This window comes from Phyllobates terribilis, unplaced genomic scaffold (assembly GCF_046119375.1).
Source record: "Phyllobates terribilis strain yellow unplaced genomic scaffold, ASM4611937v1 Scaffold_1__5_contigs__length_1240528914, whole genome shotgun sequence".
NCBI lineage: Eukaryota > Metazoa > Chordata > Amphibia > Anura > Dendrobatidae > Phyllobates > Phyllobates terribilis.
In genome coordinates this window covers 1122521048-1122541255 of record NW_027362761.1, presented here as the reverse complement: position 1 = coordinate 1122541255, position 20208 = coordinate 1122521048, and the positions used below count along the sequence as shown (strand labels likewise).

At 44.8% G+C, this 20208-nt stretch overlaps 1 protein-coding gene across 1 annotated transcript in view; it reads right to left on the bottom strand.

Moving 5' to 3' along the window:
* Window positions 1-2181: 2181 nt before the first annotated feature.
* The window catches only part of ADGRA3 (adhesion G protein-coupled receptor A3), a 76178-nt gene continuing 58151 nt past the window's right edge, over window positions 2182-20208 (bottom strand). Inside the window, exons 8-19 of the mRNA XM_073646808.1 lie at window positions 18905-19069; window positions 16337-16538; window positions 15120-15269; window positions 13616-13777; window positions 12835-13038; window positions 11066-11285; window positions 10032-10240; window positions 7894-8018; window positions 7522-7645; window positions 6397-6542; window positions 3860-3955; window positions 2182-3778 (exon numbers count right to left, since the gene is read on the bottom strand). Coding sequence (XP_073502909.1) covers window positions 2539-3778; window positions 3860-3955; window positions 6397-6542; window positions 7522-7645; window positions 7894-8018; window positions 10032-10240; window positions 11066-11285; window positions 12835-13038; window positions 13616-13777; window positions 15120-15269; window positions 16337-16538; window positions 18905-19069 — 3043 coding nt within the window. The 3' untranslated portion in view covers window positions 2182-2538. The remainder of the gene's footprint in view (window positions 3779-3859; window positions 3956-6396; window positions 6543-7521; window positions 7646-7893; window positions 8019-10031; window positions 10241-11065; window positions 11286-12834; window positions 13039-13615; window positions 13778-15119; window positions 15270-16336; window positions 16539-18904; window positions 19070-20208) is intronic.

The window sequence follows — 20208 nt, the reverse complement described above, 5'->3', positions numbered from 1 at the left end:
TCTGATTCACACTGGACAGCGAACAGAATTCCAGCAGTCTTAGAGGTCTTAAGCAATTGTTCCACAACTGTAGCCAGGGTGTAGGACACCTTGATTAACTCTGCTACTGAATGATCTACATTCAAAGCCTATGCAAGGGGTAGAGCATCCTCCTCATGGGCCACGGGTGTCCCCTGAGAGAGCATCGGAAGCGAGAGGATACAAGCAGTGCAATATGCTATGGCCTGGCCCAAGGGAAACTTGTCCTTACAAGAGACGCAAACATAATAGGTAACCAAAGCAGGCTGGCCATCGAGCGTGCGCCATCTTCTCTGAACTCTGACATTATGAGAGACAAAGAAGGCAAAGTGATAAGGAGAGCTAGATGATGCAGGAAGGGAGAAGGAGCAGTTATGGCAGCGCAGGTGTCGGGCCCCCAAGTAGCAAACAGCCCACCTGGTCCAATGTTGAGTAGAGGGAGAAGTACGTTGAGGCCTCGACAGGATCATGACCATGGTCGGTGAGTTCAGGCAGGAGCAACGACTAAGATCCAATTACCAGTGCTTGGAAATACCCAAGGGGAATGATGCTGCCCAGACTGCAGGGAGTGGAAGGGAAAGGACCTGTGGCAGGCAGGAGCAATAATACCTGCTCTGATTCACTGGTGGGTGGGCTCACACTGGCTAAGTTGATTGGATTGGTCGCGCTGTCTCTGGCCAATCAGACAGAGACGGCAGTGATTGGTCGGGGGTTCGTGAACGCTGACAGCCGCTAAGATAGGTTGGAGATGCAAGCCAGCTGCGTTAATTGGCTGGAATGCACCAGAATGGCCAAAAGATGGGGTCCCGCTGACCAGCCGGCAAGAGCTGAAGTTTTACAATCGGATGGTTATCAACGTTTCTAATGGATTTGTTTCAATTAAAAATTACAAATGCATGACCGGAAAAGGGCCGAGGACATGCGCAGAGGAGGGACGGGGGTCACAATGAAACACTGGGCGTGCAGCCAGAGAGGAAGGCCTTGGGTGCCAGGATAGATCCCGCTGCAGCATATTAACCCATGGTTCCTGTGTCCCCCAATGAAGCGACAAGAAAAAACATGGCTGCTTTCTTTCACAACACCTGACAATGGGTGGCAATCTGTGAATCTTAAAGTGAATGAAGAAGAGTCCCGATACCACGTAGAACCCATGGTCAGGGGTGGTGCCGTTTCTGATAGAAACTAGACAAAGACTTAAATGGATCACTGACTGTTTCTTTAGTGCGATACTGAAATTCACCTTCTGCCTCAACAAGGTCAGGCTTCCCTCTGCCACCATGCATAACCCTGCAGATTCAGAAATTGATGGGCAGCCAACAGTTAGATGGAGAAAGTTTGCCCTTAGATCACACTTTGCATGAGAATGGAGACAAACCATCGAGGACTGGAAAATAATAACAGCTGACCTTTTTATCTTCTAGCCAGTTTTGAAAAAGAAAATAGACTTGGGCAGACATCTATTCAGAAAGGAAGCTAAAGGCCCTTTTTACACAGTTAATGTTTAGCGGATTCTGGGGGTTTGAATGAAATTTATCTTATGTGTATTGGGGCCTCTCAACTCCCACCCTGCGAGATGTCAGGCAAAAGAAGGATCGGGTAAGTACCCCTGACAGATGATTTAAGCGTTCCTGTATATTAGATAATTAATAGCTTAAGGATCAAGAAAATCTGATTCTAGCATTTGATTCATACCGGCTAAAAGGGAATCGGTCAGCAAGCTTCTGCTATGTAATCTGAGAGCAGCATGATATAGGGACAGAGACTGATTACAGGGATGTGTCGTTTACTAGGCTGTGTTTTGCTGTTTCAATACAGTGTTTTATCAGCAGGAGATTATCACGAAAGGACAAGCTCCTGTTCCAACCACTCCACCACCACTAATTAATAGCTTTCTGTCAATATACAGTGTACACAGATAGCTGCCCATCAATGGTGCGGGCTTCACAGCTCAACATTTTGAGCTCTGTTAGATCTAAAGTAGAAAAAAAATATCACAACTACAGCACCCAGTAAACTAAACGTTACATCGCTGGAATTAGGGTCTCTATCCCTACCTCATGCTGCTTTCAGATTACATTGCAAAAGCTGACAGATTTACTTTAACGGACGTCAACTCTATAACAGGATGAATGTTTCGGGACAATAATATTAAAAGAATAAATGTGACAGTGATAAACGCTGTTTATTACAAGTTTAAATACAAATCCATTAGGAAACAAGGCATCCGGTATATGTCAAAAATACATAAAAAAAAGTTGTTTTTTTTCTCCTTTTTCTTTTCTTAAAAAAAAATATTAAAAAAATATATATAAAAAAAATCACGCGTGGGATTAAAAAAAAAAAAAAAACGTGGTCTCTTTTTGACGTACAAAAGTCACTTGAAGTTAGAACAGATCTCTTCTTTCACAGTTCGTGTTCTCCCCCATAATGTATCTGTAAACAATCAGATTGGAAAAGTCCGAAGCAAATGGAATAGACCCTTTCATGCAGGATCCAGAAGGGTGAACCAGCATGGAGATACTACACAGTAGTTTCATGCTTCCATAGGCCAGTCCTAACGTTTCCATAGCTGTCTGTGTTTATCGGTGGCTCCTCGGTCGCTTCATTTTTAATTGGTTCATTTTGGACAGCCAAATTCAGACCATATGATTTCTGCTGGCTTTCAAGCTCCACGCCGCTGGGTTCGGTCAAAATGTCTTTTTTGTGGTTTGCGGATGGAGGCTTTTCCATATTTCTGCTATACTTTGGAAGAGTGCTTCCAGCGTCGCTACTGTCTTGATGGCACTGGTTAAAATGGCGCTCTCTGTAGGCTAAATAAGCCCTGCGGCTTCGAGAGTGACCTTCTGAGTAGCTCTGACGGCTTTTTGGTGCTGCGTTCTGCACGCTGCCGTCGACACTGGTGGGAACATCATATGCGTATTCCCTAAGCACGGTGAGCCTACTGGAACGGTGTTTACTTCTGTTTTTGTGATGTCTGGACGGGTGACCATTGGGGCGATATTGAACCTCCACGGGTGCAACGTGCATCTTAATATCATTATCCAAAGAGTGTTCGGTCAAGCTATTGTCAAGCTGGGGTGGTGCGTTGACCGGCAAGGGGTTTGTGTTGCATTGTGCTGCGGCTGCTTGCAAATTGGTCAACTTGCAGCCCTGGGAGGAGTTCTTCACGCTCGATGCGCTTTTATTGGTGCAGGAAGACTCAGCACTGCTGTTCGTACACTTCGGGGCATCACCGTTGGCGCCAGAAGAGCTGGAAGGAGGGGCGTTCACTTGGACTGAATATGTGCTCCTACCTGGGCAGAAGGTGTTGACCAACGCTCGTCTCACGTCTTCCCTGTTCATACAGTGGTGTACGGTCAAAAAGGCACCAAGGCTTAAACAAGTCACCCCAAAAAAGCAGCTGAACACCAGGTCCATTGGGTAATACAAGGAAACGGATAAAGCACCGAAAATCCAAAGGGACACATATAGGAACAGGGTAAGGCTGGCGCCCAGAAGTTGGGCTTGAAATGTCTGCTCATTCTCCAAGGCGGATGTAGAAACTAAAGACACGGAAAGTGAATCTTGCTGGTTCGCTTCCCCGTTTTCGCTAGCCGCCAAGCGTTGCTGTTCTTCGGTTTGCTCCTTTAGCTCAAAGACTCTGTCGGGATGACGCTTCAGCTGAATGAATATACTGAGGAAGTACATGCAGTTTATAAACACGATGAAACTGGCCGGACCGTAGAAGGCTCCGAGGCTCGGCTCCCACGCCATCCAGCAACTGGAAAAGGAACACAAACAGCGTCATCACCAGGTTGTAGCATGGAATGTCCCCTTCTAGGACTAAGTACGAGATACTCACTAAGGGGCAGTGGGCTGGCTCCCGTAGTTTTTAATATTAGCCGCTGCGGTTATTCCACACACAATTATAGGAATGCCGCCTCCAATAAGATAGAATCTAAAAGTGCAACGACAAAAAAATAACAGATAAATGACTCCAACAAAAATATTAACTAAAACACAAGCCAACATGAGGAGGAAGTCAACGTAAACAGCCGTTTCCTTAATGGCTTCCTACTTCTGTTGAATTGCTGACTTATTTGACTTCATTAGAACTTCCTCTAAGCAAACACGACCGTTTCATTCATCACTTTCACACATGGATATACAACCTCAAAAGTATTTTCCTTGGAGAGAGGCCAAAAGTTAAAGCCTAAGCGGAATAACAATAAAATAAATAATGCGCTGCCGTCAGGGCTACAGCGCCACCTACTGGACGTAGCTTTAGAACTACAAAAGGATTGTGCTGTGCTTGTGTGATTTCTACACATATAAATACCCTACATAGCCGCAAGTACTGGGACATGCGTCCTAATCATTCAAATCAGATTTGTCACTCAGTCCCATTACCACCTTTATGTATAACATCTGGCGCCTCGCCCCCTTCCCCCGTGTATAACATCTGGCGCCTCGCCCCCTTCCCCCGTGTATAACATCTGGCGCCTCGCCCCCCTTCCCCCGTGTATAACATCCGGCGCCTCGCCTCCTTCCCCCGTGTATAACATCCGGCGCCTCGCCCCCTTCCCCCGTGTATAACATCCGGCGCCTCGCCCCCTTCCCCCGTGTATAACATCCGGCGCCTCGCCCCCTTCCCCCGTGTATAACATCCGGCGCCTCGCCCCCTTCCCCCGTGTATAACATCCGGCGCCTCGCCCCCTTCCCCCGTGTATAACATCCGGCGCCTCGCCCCCTTCCCCCGTGTATAACATCTGGCGCCTCGCCCCCTTCCCCCGTGTATAACATCTGGCTCCTCGCCCCCTTCCCCCGTGTATAACATCTGGCGCCTCGCCCCCTTCCCCCGTGTATAACATCTGGTGCTCTCCCCCTTCCCCCGTGTATAAAATCTGGCGCCTCGCCCCCTTCCCCCGTGTATAACATCTGGCGCCTCGCCCCCTTCCCCAGTGTATAACATCCGGCCCCTCGCCCCCTTCCCCAGTGTATAACATCTGGTGCCTCGCCCCCTTCCCCCGTGTATAACATCCGGCCCCTCGACATTTCCCCCCGTGTATAACATCCGGCCCCCCGCCATGCCGTCTGCCTTTACTAACAAGTGACAGAGTGGCTGGTGGTGCAGAGCTCTCTGATACCAGCCCGGTCCTGTAAGAGGAGTCACCGGAGTAACAAGTAAGTGATATTATTAAGTAGTGGAAGGAACTGCAGCAACTCAGCCAGAAAGTGAAGACCCCGTAACGTTACAGAGCGGGGGACCGAGTACTGAGGAGCAGAGGGCAGAAAAGTCAAAAAGTCACCAACGCTCTGCTGACTTCATAATTGCAGAGAACAAACCTCCTCTTGTATTAACTTCACAACAAAATCTGTTCCTCCCACGAGAGCTTCCCTGGCCGAGTAGCTGAATGCAGCCTTACATCACCAAGCACACTGCCGAGCGTCGGAAGGAATCATGTAAAGCATGTTGGTACCAGACTCAGGAGCAGTGGAAACACACTTTGTGAAGTGATGCATCTGGTAGTCTGATGGACTATTTTGGGCTTGGCGAATGCCAGGAGAACATTAGAACAATGTCAGTGCAGCAGTTGAGCTATTCCACCAATGTATATCATTTGGAGGACTTAAAGGGGTATTCCCATCTCCAAAATCTTATCCAAATATGTAGTAGGCGTAATATTAATAATATTAGCAAATACCTCCAATTAGAAATGTAGTATAGTTCTTCTGATTCGCTATGTCGCTTACTCCATGCGCAGGACATTGGAGTAGCTAAGGAATCCATGGTTACGACCACTCATATGGTGGCAGTTAGTTAGTTCTTAGTGGTGGTAACCATGGATACCTAAGCTACTGAATACCCTGCCCATGGGGTAAGTGATACAGTGAATCAGAATAACTATAGTACATTTCTAATTGGAGGTATTTGCTAATATTATTATTACACCTACTAAACATTGGAATAGGATCTTGCAGATGGGAATACACCTTTAAGCTGGTCTGTTGGCTAATGCAGGCAAACCTTATCCGTGAAAACAGTTGCTGTTGAAGTGTTCCAACCATTCAGGTGTCACGACTAAGACCGAATGGATGAAATGCACCAACAGTTCTACTTCGTTGTCCCGCCATGCTGTTATTTTTAATGAACTTCTGCATAAAGTGAAGAATAATTTAAATGGAGGATCCGGCTCCTTTTTTCATGGCCAGGAGAACATTACTTGCCCGACTGCACTGTGTACAGATCCACAAAGAAGGGACAGTGTGGTGGGTTGTTTATCAGGGGGCGATCTAGGCCCTTTTGTTCCAGTGAAGGGAAATCTTAATACATCAGCATTACAAGACATTTTGCCCATATAGTGCATATTATCACATAGACTATACATTACTACAAACCTTAGCATTGGTCTAGGAGGAGGTGGGAGCTCATCTGGATCCTGACAGCGCTTGGCTTTCTTGGTGACTTGCTTGTATATGTTGCGGGCAGTGACTCCCACCCATAGCACAGTTGCCAGTGTACAGTAATGCAGGAGGATCCCGATCTACAAAGCAAGGGGAAATTACAAACAATTTCTTATTAAGTGAAAGAACACGTTCATCCTTATGAGCTGTAATACCAGACACGTCCACTACTTTCTCGGAGCGCTGTGGCCGATTAAAGAGGACTCATCACTGTGTGTTTTTGGTTGTGATCATTATTATAAATACAGTACCAAGGTTTTCAAAGAGATGATTGGAAAAAAAAATAAACAATGTTCTATGCATATTATGCTGCATATATTAATGCAACATATTTCCTTCTGGTACACCATGTACGACATGTTTCACTATAAATTGCTTTATCAGGGGTCTGGGCTCATATCATCTGTCCCACATGTTATGAGAAGTTCTTTATTTCATGCTCTTTCCCCGCTACTTATGTGCTATATTAATATGAGAATAATAGGTTTGAATTTTTATCATTAGTTTACCACAAATCAAAACTTATTTACACTTCTAGCTGTGCGGCCCTTTTGGAAAAACGTTCTTAAACCTTCTTGATGTTTAAAAGTAAGGCAATTTTCAGTATTTCTAGAGCAAAAAAAATACATTATATATAGACTGCTATTCTGTGCAGCTGGGTCTGACTCTAGAACAGGATCAGTCTCCTTCCCCCTCTGGCAGCTGACAGTATATTCCGTTCTTACTTCCCCAGTAGATGTTTTCTCAGTTGCAGAAGTTGTGCTATGCTCCTGACCAGCAGGACAAAGTGATTTTCATTGCCTGCCGTGCAGTGAACAGAAGATCTCTATGTAGAGACCTGTAGGAAATGTAAGGGAGCATGTGCCGCCACCAATGATAAGGTGGACCCGCACGTTACTGTATACTATTAACACCAGAAGGAGACAAACTATGTAAACATGTCAGAACCCTTCACTGGATCATTTTATCTAACACTGTTCATATTTTATCATCTATACAGTGAATGTGATTTAATGTTGGCCATGAGTCATTCGGTTATATGGAGGGGTTGATACTTACAGCCTGACAAACACTGGCGTTTCTAGTTTGGTTTATGCCTCCCACGTACACGGCGCAGGTCAGGAAGATGTGAAGACCGAGGTTTACCAACATGTGCCAGGTCTTAAGGCTGACGCGGATCAGGCTGAAAAATAAAACACCAGTATGTGCAACAGTATCTTTTGTAGGTTAGATTATAACAAGTTATCCTAAAAGATACTAAAATAAAGGAAACATACCAATACTGAGAAATGGCATTTACAGATTAAATATACAGCCAATAGAAACGTCATATATATATTTATAGAAAAAATAAATATATAAAAATGGTAGCAACACTGCACTTATTCTGCAGGTTACACTGTCTCCAGCCGGCGTACATGGAGGGTTTACCTGTGATAGTACAAATAGCTGATGATCAGCACCAGCACACACAGGAGCAGGACCAACGCAGAAGCATACACCACCGGGTGTAGGAGAGTCACAGGATGCGTGTAGATCTCCGCTCCAGTCAGATCCTGGACGGAAAAGAGAACATTAAGTGGTTAAAGGATTGGCCCCTTTCAGACAAGCTTTTACCATATGCTCAGTTAGTTAAAAACTAAGCCTCACTTACCCTCCCCTTGGGTCTCCATCGCTGCCCCCGGTCTCTGTTGTCTCGCTGAAGCGGTGACGTCACATAAACAGAGCTGCAGCCAACCACTGAGTGGCTGAGCTCAGCAATTGGCCACACCGCCCCGACAGCGACTGGCCGCACCGCCCCGACAGCCACTGGCCACACCGCCCCGACAGCCACTGGCCACACCGCCCCGACAGCCACTGGCCACACCGCCCCGACAGCCACTGGCCACACCGCCCCGACAGCCACTGGCCACACCGCCCCGACAGCCACTGGCCACACCGCCCCGACAGCCACTGGCCACACCGCCCCGACAGCCACTGGCCACACCGCCCCGACAGCCACTGGCCACACCGCCCCGACAGCCACTGGCCACACCGCCCCGACAGCCACTGGCCACACCGCCCCGACAGCCACTGGCCACACCGCCCCGACAGCCACTGGCCACACCGCCCCGACAGCCACTGGCCACACCGCCCCGACAGCCACTGGCCACACCGCCCCGACAGCCACTGGCCACACCGCCCCGACAGCCACTGGCCACACCGCCCCGACAGCGACTGGCCACACCGCCCCGACAGCGACTGGCCACACCGCCCCGACAGCGACTGGCCACACCGCCCCGACAGCGACTGGCCACACCGCCCCGACAGCGACTGGCCACACCGCCCCGACAGCGACTGGCCACACCGCCCCGACAGGCTACATTGCCTTCAATGTGACATCACCGTTACAGCCACATAGAGACCAGGGTTGCAGGGAAGACTTAGTACGGGACCAGGGAAGAATAAGTAAAGCAGTCTGTTTTTTAGGGGGCAACTGAGCATATGGTAAAAAAAAAACTTTCTCAAAGGGGATAACCCCTTTAAAGGGGTTGCTCAAAATTAGATCAAAGAGTCTCTTTTCCCTATGATCTTAGAGCGTACCTCCATAGTGACACACCAGAAGTTTTGCCCAGTGTCGAAACCTACCCTGGTCTATGAAATTAAGGTGGTAAAAGTGCTCAGCAGGGCATTGTGAACGTGTTCGGGAGATCCTATTAAAGTGGGGTTAGCAGTGTACGGACATAGAAGGTCTATCGGCTGCTCTGCTCGGTCTCCAGCTGAGCACAGACGCCTCTTTGTTGCAGCGATTGTTGGGTCTTGGCATTTATTACTCGTTTTGCTTGGTTGTTAATAAGTTGCAACAACCTATAACCTAGATTTCCAAAAGGTTTCTGGAAATATAGCAGATCCATTTCCCTAATCCTTGAAACTCCTTTAAATAATACGCCAGCACTATACACTACAGAGTGATAAAGCAGAGCACATCTATGGCTTTCCTTACCCCAGTACAGTAGTCCTGGCTGCACCCAAGATAAAGATCAGTACTAAGCAAAAATACTGGAACACTATCGGCCTCCACACATATCAGGCCGGTATTTGCTGTTGTCATATTGTATTACAGAAATCTGCTAAGGTTATGTTCACACAGCATTTTTTTCTACAACCAGAACCTGTTCTCTTGGCAGTAAAAACGCTGCATTCAAAATACAAGTTTAGTGGCATTTTTGCCGTGTTTTTTTGGTGCTTTGTCTACAGTACGTGTATTAAAGTTAGTTTTATTCATCAAAATCGTTTGTTGTGTATTTTTTTACTTTCTCATTGATTTCTGAGTGAAAAAAATGCTGCATAAACGCTGAAAGAATTAACATGCTGCAGATTGGATAAACGCTGCAGTTCTCAAATTCAGTCAGGGAAAGAAAAAATCAAGCGTGTGCATGAGATTTATGAAATTTTGTTGCTACTGTAAAAAACAGCTTATTTTCTGCAGAAAAAAAACAATGCTGCAAAACACTGTGTGCGAACATAGTCTAAGAAAGTTATCAGGCTTTGTGAATGGATGTAGCACGGTGTGCGGCTGATAATCTCACCATTAGTACAGCGTAGTTGCTGAGCGTGTGGCACTGTATGGTAGTTATGTTCTCGTCGGAGGCCAGGATACTGCAGCCTTCTGACTTCCATCCACCTTGGCCATTAAGAAGATCAAAATCCCACTGGGCTGCAACAGGGTCCTTCCCATGAGCAATGCGACGGAGGGTGATGTTAATGGGGACACTGGGAGGGGTCTTATTTGGGCCATCTAAAGGTGAAAGGAAAAAAAAAAGAAAATAAATAAAAATAACATATATAGTGCTTAGAGTAATTAAGTGCGGTTTACAATCCCATGAGGCATATAGACATTTAGATTGTTTAATGGAATGTTATGTACAACGCGTTTCACTATAGATTGCTTCATCAGGTGACTGAGTTCATATCATCTGTCCTATCAATGGCAAACTAAGTTCTTATTTACGTGCTTCATCTTTTTGGCCCCTATTCACACCACTTTGCAGCTCGGTGAAACCAAAACTATTTTTTTCCAGCATCACTATCCCCAAGGTTGTTTAATAACCGGTTTACACAGACAGACCACAGCAAATGATGAGTGCTGAGTAATCAGTCATAGATTGCTCAGTACACATGGGCTGACCATTTTCTCGGCAGCAGAGGTCCAGTTTAAACAGGACGATGTGCTGCCGAGAACGATGATTTTCTGTGACCACCAAAAGATCATTTCACTCGATGAACGAGTGTTTTGCTCATTCATCTGATGATCAGCAGCCTGGTTTTTTTTTAGAATACCCGTTCATGATAATCTTCCAGTGTAAATGCAGCCTTAGTCTAGTAATAAGAGAGAGGACATGGCCGGAAATTTTTATCATCCAGCATGAGACATTCTTGTGAATGGGACAGAGTCGTGGGAACAAAATATAGGACCACCATACAATGAGCAAATAATGAGGGAGAGGAACCAGGGCTGCCGTCTACTGGCAGCGACCAGCGGGAAGTCCGGAGAACCATATCATTATATGGTTGTCAGCATTAGGTGAAGACCTGCTACAAGAGATCTCGTTTTACCACGAACCGAGTTTGGCAAGAATGACGGGCGTCACCACGGAGCGCCTCTTCCCATCATCTGTGAGGTGTGTGACGTTCCCTGTGGCCGGGAAAAGCTTCCCATTTCTGAATGCGATCAGCTGCAGCTTGTAAACAAACTCATCCGCCGCTCGCTTCTCACGCTTATCTCTCTCTTTAGGTACAAACAATGCAGCCGGAAGCTGGATCGAAGCTTCCACAACCGTGTTCTGGGGAAAAGACACAAAAACACTAGTGAACATTACACTATACAAGTGGATGTGAACACAAAACATCCTGTATGAGGGAGAGACGCAATCAAATATCTAGACCATTCCTCATTTTCTACTCAGAAATGGCTTTTTCAGCCTAAGAGTACAAGTCTGCAGTCACATGTGACTGCAGACTTGTGAATCCACACTGTACATTGTAAAGATTCTCCCGTGCCATGAGCGACGGGTGCGTGACTGCAAGTATGTGATTTGCTTACCTGCGGTCACGTGCCTACTAGACGTGCATGGCCTCACTCAATGCAAGTGTATTGAGCGAGGTCGTATAAGTCTAGTCGGAATGTGGCTGGAAGTATGCAACTCACATACTTGCAGTCACATGACTTCCGACTCCCGATACCAAAGAATCCTGACAGTGCACAGTGTGTGGGATGTGAAGATTCAAAGGTCACATAGAATGACTGTAGACTTTTGGGCTAAAGCCGGACAGTCCCTTTGAGTCTCAGGGACAGTTTATTTATAGTCACCACCAATAAACTCAAGGTTTACACTTTTCATTATTTTGGGAGAAAATCAGTAATGTATAAATAATGGTTATAAAAGTAGAAAAGTTCATTTTTGAGGGAGGGGAGGGAGTCAGGGTGTCTAGCAGTAATTTTTTAGCATGGTCTTTAGCCAACTGACAATTTCAATCAAAATCTGATTTTTTTACCCTATTGGCACAGAATATGCACATATTTAATCACTTTAAGGGGTTCTCCATTGAAAATAAGTTATCACCTAGGCATGGTAATGGTGAAAGTCGGTGGGGTCAGTGGTACATGTACAAACTGGCAGAATTGGGAATTTTTATCTCCTTCCAAAATGGAGCATCAAGTCAGATGCCCGACTGTCGCGCTATTCATTCTCTTATGGACTGCAAGAAAAAGCAGAGTACAGCATTCTGCAGGTCCATAGGGAATGAATGGAGTGACGGTCAATCGGGTGCGCTGACGGTCAATCGGGTGCGCTGACGGTCAATCGGGTGCGCTGACGGTCAATCGGGTGCGCTGCTCCATTCTAAACAGGGATAAAGTGTGCTGTTCTGCTGACCAGCGCGGATCCCAGGCGTCAGACACCCACCAATCAATAAGTTATCAACTATAATATGGATAGTTGATAAAAGAGTTTTCGGATGACAATAACTGTCCATTCTATATTTATGGCCGGCAATACTGCCAATTTATATTTCGGCTACTGGTGCCTGCCACACACCCAGGAAAAAAGACACAAGTGTTTTTTAATGAGCGCTATGTATACTATTGTCAGCTACTAAAACAGAGCGGTCTTCCTCTGTAGCCGGGTCTGCCAAGTGACAGTGGGAAAAATAAAATTGCCCATTGGTTTTAATTCTGATTTTTGCAAGAAAAAGAAAACAAGAATTAAAAAAAATAATAATAATTTGACCCCATATGTGAACTGGTAATATAATTTTCACCGAAGATTTGATTGCATATTATTTGATGGCAGCTCAGTATCATTAAATTAGTGACACATTTCAGAAAGTTACCTTTAACGCCACGGCACTGAAGGTGCTGGACATATTACACTTAAAGCTCAGCTGTTTATCCAGGTTTCCATCAGGGTCTCTTCTCCCTAAATCCGCCATCACCACGCGGTCGGATGCGGCCAGCTTCTGGAACACCGTGCAGGTCATGCCGGTGAAGAGGGAAGATTTTATCACATAGGCTTCTAGGGCGATGTTTGGGGAATACTGGAGATAAAAAGAACAATCTTTTGGAGACATCCCCCATTGTAAAGAATATATATTTGCTTTTCTTCGTATCTGTCTGCGTTGAACAGCACAATCGTCTACGCTTTTCAATACTTTTTAAGGGGTATTCCAGTCTTCTTTATTTATGGCATATCTAAATCATACTAGATGCGGTTCAAGATATGTCAAGAAAGGGAACCTGATGTGAGACGCTCGGTAGAGGCGGTCCAAATTCCCATTCAATTGTAAGGAAACTCCAACCACCTCTCTACTGAGAGCGACATACGATGGACCTGCTCTTTATCTAGAAGCAGATCTCATGGGTGGGAAACATTTATGGCCAATGATGTGGATATGTTACAAATGTACAAGACGGGAATACCCCTTTAAAAGCTAAAATGTGTGCCGATATTCTTTCCAGACTATTGCCAAAAGGACACCCTGCTGGCATCTGTCAGGTCCATAGAAGACTGTGGTTTGGCTAATGTGCTACACGTAGCCTGTAAGCCCCCTAGTAACTTAGAAGAGCACATAACTGGATGCAATGACATCCTACACACTTGTACCTATGACTTACAGTGGAGTACACGGGGGCCCCATTGGCGAGTCGGTACGTGGCGATCCGTTGTAGACACTGCACTATACGTGTACAGGCCTTGGCATCTTTTTGGGCCTTCAACAAGACTTGTTCATCCGCCAGCATGATGTTACTTGCTATATCAACCATGACGTCACCGAGCTGCAGCAGGGAAGAAATAAGCCAAGCATATATTAGAGGTTATATACGCCGTCACTGGAGACATCTACGCTGAAAAAGAGGCAACTTTACAAAAAGACTTCAGAGAGAAAAAATTCCTACTGTTTTGTGTCTACAGATGCTGTGCTGAGCCATGTGTCTCCATAGGAACAGACAACAAGCAAGCCCCGTGTAGTCAGATTCTCTGGTCACACTCCTTTTTTAACCAGTCCCCTGATTTTACCTAGTACTCATTTAGTTTCACAAGCAGGAGGAACGGACAGACGAGTATGGGACTGCAGGCTGCTTGTCCTTCCGTTACCCAAAGACACAATTCTGCAGTGCAGCTACAGACATAAAATGTTTCATCACGGCTAAATGTGAATTGGCTCTAGTTTTTTTTTTTAAAACTCTCTGGAGCAATAAAACATTGCAATAATAATGTACATAGCTGTCAAAGCGAATCCTTCACTAAACCGCTACCGATTTATTCATCGCTTTCATAGCTTTATAGAGGATCCTTCTAACAAAGCAGAAACCATGTTACACTGATTTTATCCCATTACCAAGAGCTCATCAACTACACACAAGTCCACATGGACGATGGGGGCCATTATGAATATGACTGTCCCCGTACAGCGTCCCTTCCCTGTACTTCACCATACTGTCCCCGTACTTCACAGAGTGGCTATCCACAGAAACGGCCCCGTCTAGATGACATTTCAGGGCAATCACCATATTGCAAACTCCCCATTATAATTTATGTTGAGCACCGTGGACAAAGAAACATCAAGATTTCTAGAGATGGACTTGTAACCTTGAGGTTGTTGATATTTTTCAACAATTTTGGTTCGGAAGTCCTCAGACAGTTCTCTTTTCCTCTTTCTGTTCTCCGTGGCAAATCCAGACACACAATGCAAAGATTGAGTCAACTAAAGAAGCTAAAAAGCACACATAGATAGCGCTATGTATGTGTGCTTTTTAGCTTCTTTAGTGGTACTTGTAGGAAGGTGAAATGAACAGATTTAGAGAGTGCTACATATGATTCATGAACTGCAGCCATGATCTAGGTTGGAAAATACATATGTATAGAAAGGTTAAACAATTGTAGCTGGCGGGAGAGGGATTGCAATATCAGGAAAATACTCTATATACTGGAATAATACAAGTTCACTATAGTAATTTTAAATATTGACCACTTTTAATGAAAAATTAATAAAAGTTGTTTTTTAGCATTTCCCTTAAATAGGGTTCTCTTACCCTTTGGGTAATATCGTCCTACACCCACAGCTCTATGATATGTGAAGCGCTGGCTAGATGCACCATGTCTCATGATTATGCTTACCTCTTTGTATTTATCTGCAAAACGTCCAAATTTTTCAATCATTTCCGCCACAAAGATAACGTCCATCTTGTCAGAGAAGTTGGCTGCCTCCACGGTGTAAGCCAGTAGTTGCTTTGCAGTAGCCACAGCATTTGTCAGGTTAAGGGGCATCTAAAAATGAGCAACCATTAAAAAAAAAGTAATAAAGAAAGTTACAATAAAGACAATACGATCAAGGAAGAAGTACAAGCTGAATATTGTACAGGGTTGTCAGGTCTCCTTTCTGCATGAGCAAACTGCTCCTCTGCCTCCCGGGGGGCGGTGCGCTCCTGAAGACTTACAGTTCAGGCCAGCGGCATGGTCACCCTACTGCTATGGGTTAAAGCGCTCTCCAATGCTACAATCAGATTTGTCTCTGCAGCATTAGAGGAGTTCATGGGGGACTGCAGCTGGCCGGATCTAATCATACGGTTAACTTCAGAGCAACACTCCCAAGATGTGTATCAGAGAGCTTCCAAGAGATGCACACTGCCTGCAAACCGTCCGCCTCTGATAGACTGCTGGCACAGATGAAGCACAATACACAGGCAATGTTGGAATTGCCCGTTCTCTTCCCCCAGAATATTTTGATTCTCACATTACACGGTGCACGGAGTTGTCACCACTTTTTGGAATGACAATTGTCAGAGTTAGGTTATGTTCACACGCAGCGTTTTGCTGCATTTTTTTTCTGCAGCCCAAACCTGCTCTCCTGGCATGATGCCTTTTTCAGGTTTTTCGCTGCATTTTTTTTGCAGTGTTTTTTTGGGTGCATATTACATGTGTGCTTTGCTTACACTACATCTTTAATAAAGTTAGTTTTATTCACCAAAAAAACGTTTTTTTTTTTCAGCATTTTTTCACTTTCTATAAGTAAAAAAAGCTGCAAAAACACTGAAAGTCTTAACACTAAAATTTAGAGAAAAAAAAACATGCTGAAAGAATTGACTGGCTGCAGATTTAAAAAATGCTGCAATTCTCAAATTTAGTCAGGGAGAAAAAAAACAAAACAAGCGTGTGCAGGAAATTTCTGAAATCTTATACTTTTTGCTGGTACTGTAAAATGCAGCTTTTACATAAAAAAATGCTGCAATAACGCAGCAAGCGAACACAGCCTGAGAGGTCCTCGGTACTAAACATGACCTATATAACATACAGGGTAATTCTTCTTTTTGGCTCTTTGGTCATGTAATATATACCTGGTTAAACATGTACAGCACTCGTGTAACATCATTAGCGTACTGGCATCTGGAATAGTCGTCTTCTGCCCAGAAGCCCCCTCGGTCACACCGTCGCCAGGCTCTGATGTCATCTTGCTGATTGCCAGGATAGATGCCCCCTCCGGCGGAGTACCGGGTGCACAGGAGGTACGCAGTGATCCCGGCCAAAGTCCTAGGCCACCTAGCAGGATATACAATGACATATCACCATTACACTGCTGCGTGGATTAAAAAGGCAAAAGCATGAAAACAACAACACAATTATCCGTAAACCACATATCAACTTTCCATGCAGCACAAAGACTATAACTACAATCCCTATCATGTAACATGTCGCCATTCAGCCTGATGAATGACCGCTGGATATGTGCCAGTTCACACACATTATATAACTTTACACCACTGTATAGTCTCTGCACATTCGGTGTCGGTCGTACGGACATATTAAATGCTGCGGCCAATCACAGTCAGCAGCGGTGACCATTTGTTGACCAGAGTCTCCACGTGTTCGAGTGGAAAGGGACAGAGACCGGTGAGTGGGATTGGAGCAGCATTAGATGAGAAGTTGGAGGGAATGGTGTGGCAAGTGTGCTTTTACTTTGTTTTGTTTTTTTGGGGGTAGGGGGGTGCAACAATTAATAAGCAAATTCCGGCATTTCTATTTTTTTTTATTTCGAAAGAGCAGACTTTCACGTATGGACAGAACTATACCAATGATTGTTTTTTTTTTTAACATAGGAAAGAAGAGTAATTGAAACTTATATATTTTTAGTCCTTTTAGGGAACTTGAACTTGCGACCACACGATTGCTTCTACTATTACCAGCAACACTGCAGTATATGGTTGAATTAATGTTCTCCGGTGAGGCCCAGCCTTCAGCAGGCGCCTGGCTGCCATGTTCACCCATCAGCTGCTTGTGATTGCGGTTATTTATATGCTAAATAGCAGTGATCGCAGATTGCTCTGCTAGCTGCTGTTACATGCAGCTGCTGCCAGTGCAACATGGCATTACACCTAATTTTATGGTCACCAATGGGTTAATTCACGGTGTATCCTTGGCCAAGATGTAAAATTTCCTTGCAGCACCATCGGTTGAGCACTACTACTAGTATAAGAAAGATCTGGGTGTGAATAAGCCTGAATGACTGCCATAGTAGTACTGCAAGTATGGCAGCCCTATACACTTGTCATTGGCTATGGCCACACCGACACTGCACTAGTGACACGGAGCACTGTTCTGCCCTGACCGGGCAACCTTCACTCCTTTAGATTGTGAAAGGTTTGTCTTGGCCGGGCTTCACGGCGTTGCTATCTAATCCTGTGCTTACCGCGAACAGTCAGAGGAATGTCAACAGCAAATACTAACGTAGACGACAGAGATTGGAGCCTGCTATATAACTTTGAGGTATACACAGTGCTGATCAAAAGTTTGGATACATTTGTTCATGCAATGCTTTTCTTGTTCTTATAGGAATACGCACATTGTAGATTCAGATTGAAGGCAACAAAATGACAGAGGAACACATGGAAACAAGGCGCAAAGAAACATGTGGGAAACTAACCAAAATGTGTGTTAAACCTTAGATTTCTCAAAGTATCCCCCTTCCTTTAACTCTGATGAAAACTTTTAGATCATTGGCATTCTATTGAGTCGTCACCTGGGATGGCTTCCAATGAACAGATACGATTGGTCAGGAGATCCTTTGTGGAATCTCCGGCCATCAGAAAGAATTTGGGACCACTGGCGTGTTTTACAGTAGCAGAGTAGGTACACCTCTCCAGCCCTAGGCCACAGCTGTTCTAAGCCAGAACCAGTTGACTAAACAACGAGAGGCTTAAACCAAGAGAAATCAATCCAGAACCTTGAAGGTATCCTCAAGTGCAGTCACAAAAACCATCAATCACTATGATGTAATTGGCTTTCGTGAGCACCTCCGTAAGAAAGGAAGACCAAGAATCACCTCTGATGCAGAGGATAAGTTCATCAGAGTTACCAGCCTCAGAAACCACAAATTGACAGCAACTTATTCTCCGTGCACATCCCCATGATTTATGCTCTTTTGGTGAATGGAGAATAATGATTTAGACCCCCCCCCATGAGTGTTGCATGTAAGGCCGTGCGAGAAACTGCAGTACAAGATGTGATGGCGAATTTACAACAGTACCCAAATAATACAGCAAGAAGCATAACCTCCATCAAAGTTTGTGCCGTTATATAATTATATATCCCACCCACACAATGCTAGTGAGGGTCTGCAGCATGCACGCAATGGCTTCCCAACCATCAAGTAAAAACCCACACGTTTACAGTTTCTGATTAGTAGGACAAAAAAGTCTGACCCTGTGATGAATATGCAGTGGGTCAGTAGTACCAGAAATGGTCAGTCTGGTGCCAGATGCCCTTTGGGAACAGGTTACAACAGTCATTACACTGATGAAGCCCCTCTGGTTGAGCGAAATATGTATATGAAATACTCAATGCTTGATAACAGATCAATAATGTTAAAATAAATTAAAATCCCCCCAAGCAATGAAGTGTTCACCCACCTGAAATCCCCCTTGTTGTTGATCACTCTGTCTATGGGGCAATACTGTGCTGAACTCTCCAGCACCACGATATCCACAGTCCGGCTGTTATTACCTCGCCTGCTCTGCACCCGGCAGCCCCAGTTCCCGGTTGATCCAGCTTGTATGTTGGAAATGGTCAGCGCACTAAAAAGGGGAACAAGTTATGACTAGGTCACTGCCACACACAAAGGCTATACGAATAAACTCATACCTTACATAATTTACAATAGAAGATAACAGAATGCAGGCTTAAAAGAGGACCCATCACCAGGCCAAAAGTGGCCAAGCTTTGCTCTTATTTTATTCCTGCTGCTCCCCTGAGTATTCCGTATTTTTTTTCTGTATATTCGCCATTCAGTTTCAGGTCTACGGGCCTTTTTATTTAGTACTGATTTTCATGGTCTTTACTAGGGGGCTCACAGGATCCTCTGGGGCTTGTCTTCAGGTTGCTCTGCATTATATTTCCCTGTGAGCCACACTTTTCCCTTAGTGAAGCGCATAACTATAAGCACTAAATAAAAAGGCCCATATCTCTGCAACCGTATAGCGGATTTACAAAAAATAAAATACAACCCGCCTCCCAAACAAAAAAAAAAGAGCATTTAGGCTACAGCAAGTAATTAGAAATAGTACATGTAAATAACACAGGGTACTTTGTGGTTATTTACCACTAAAATAGCGTTTGATCAAAAAATAATAAAAGCCACCCCACCACGACAAGGTGTACCCATCGGGACGGTCCTAACCCGTCTCCTGTCTCTAAATCATTACCTTGTGTCCAATGATGTTAATTTGAATAAGGGCAGTGCAGGACAGGGCCCGGCTGAGACCCCCAGCAATGGGAAGCTTTACAGATGAAATGCTTAGCTCAAAAAGGGGGGCCACGTTCCTGTTCGCACAAAATACAAGCAATAACAGCAAAACCAAAAAAACTGAGCTGGAATATAAGCTGGTATCTGTGCAAAGTGTAAGACCATTTCACAAACAAAACCCAAGAGAAAAAATAAAAATGAGCATATACTCTACAAGTAAATAATAAATAACAGTACATGCAAATAACTAATAGTCCAGATAAGTTTTTTGGTTTTGCTGAAAAAAAAAAAAAATGAAAAACTAGATGGATAGGGGATCTCTTTTAAACTTGAGAACACCCCTTTAACTTGTACCCATGGCACTGAATATTTCTGGTCATGGATATGCCAAAAATCATTAAAATTGTGAATAGGACATTGCATCGCATTCCCAAACAGGTCAGGGGGAAGGAGTCCTGGGACACTGTGGTA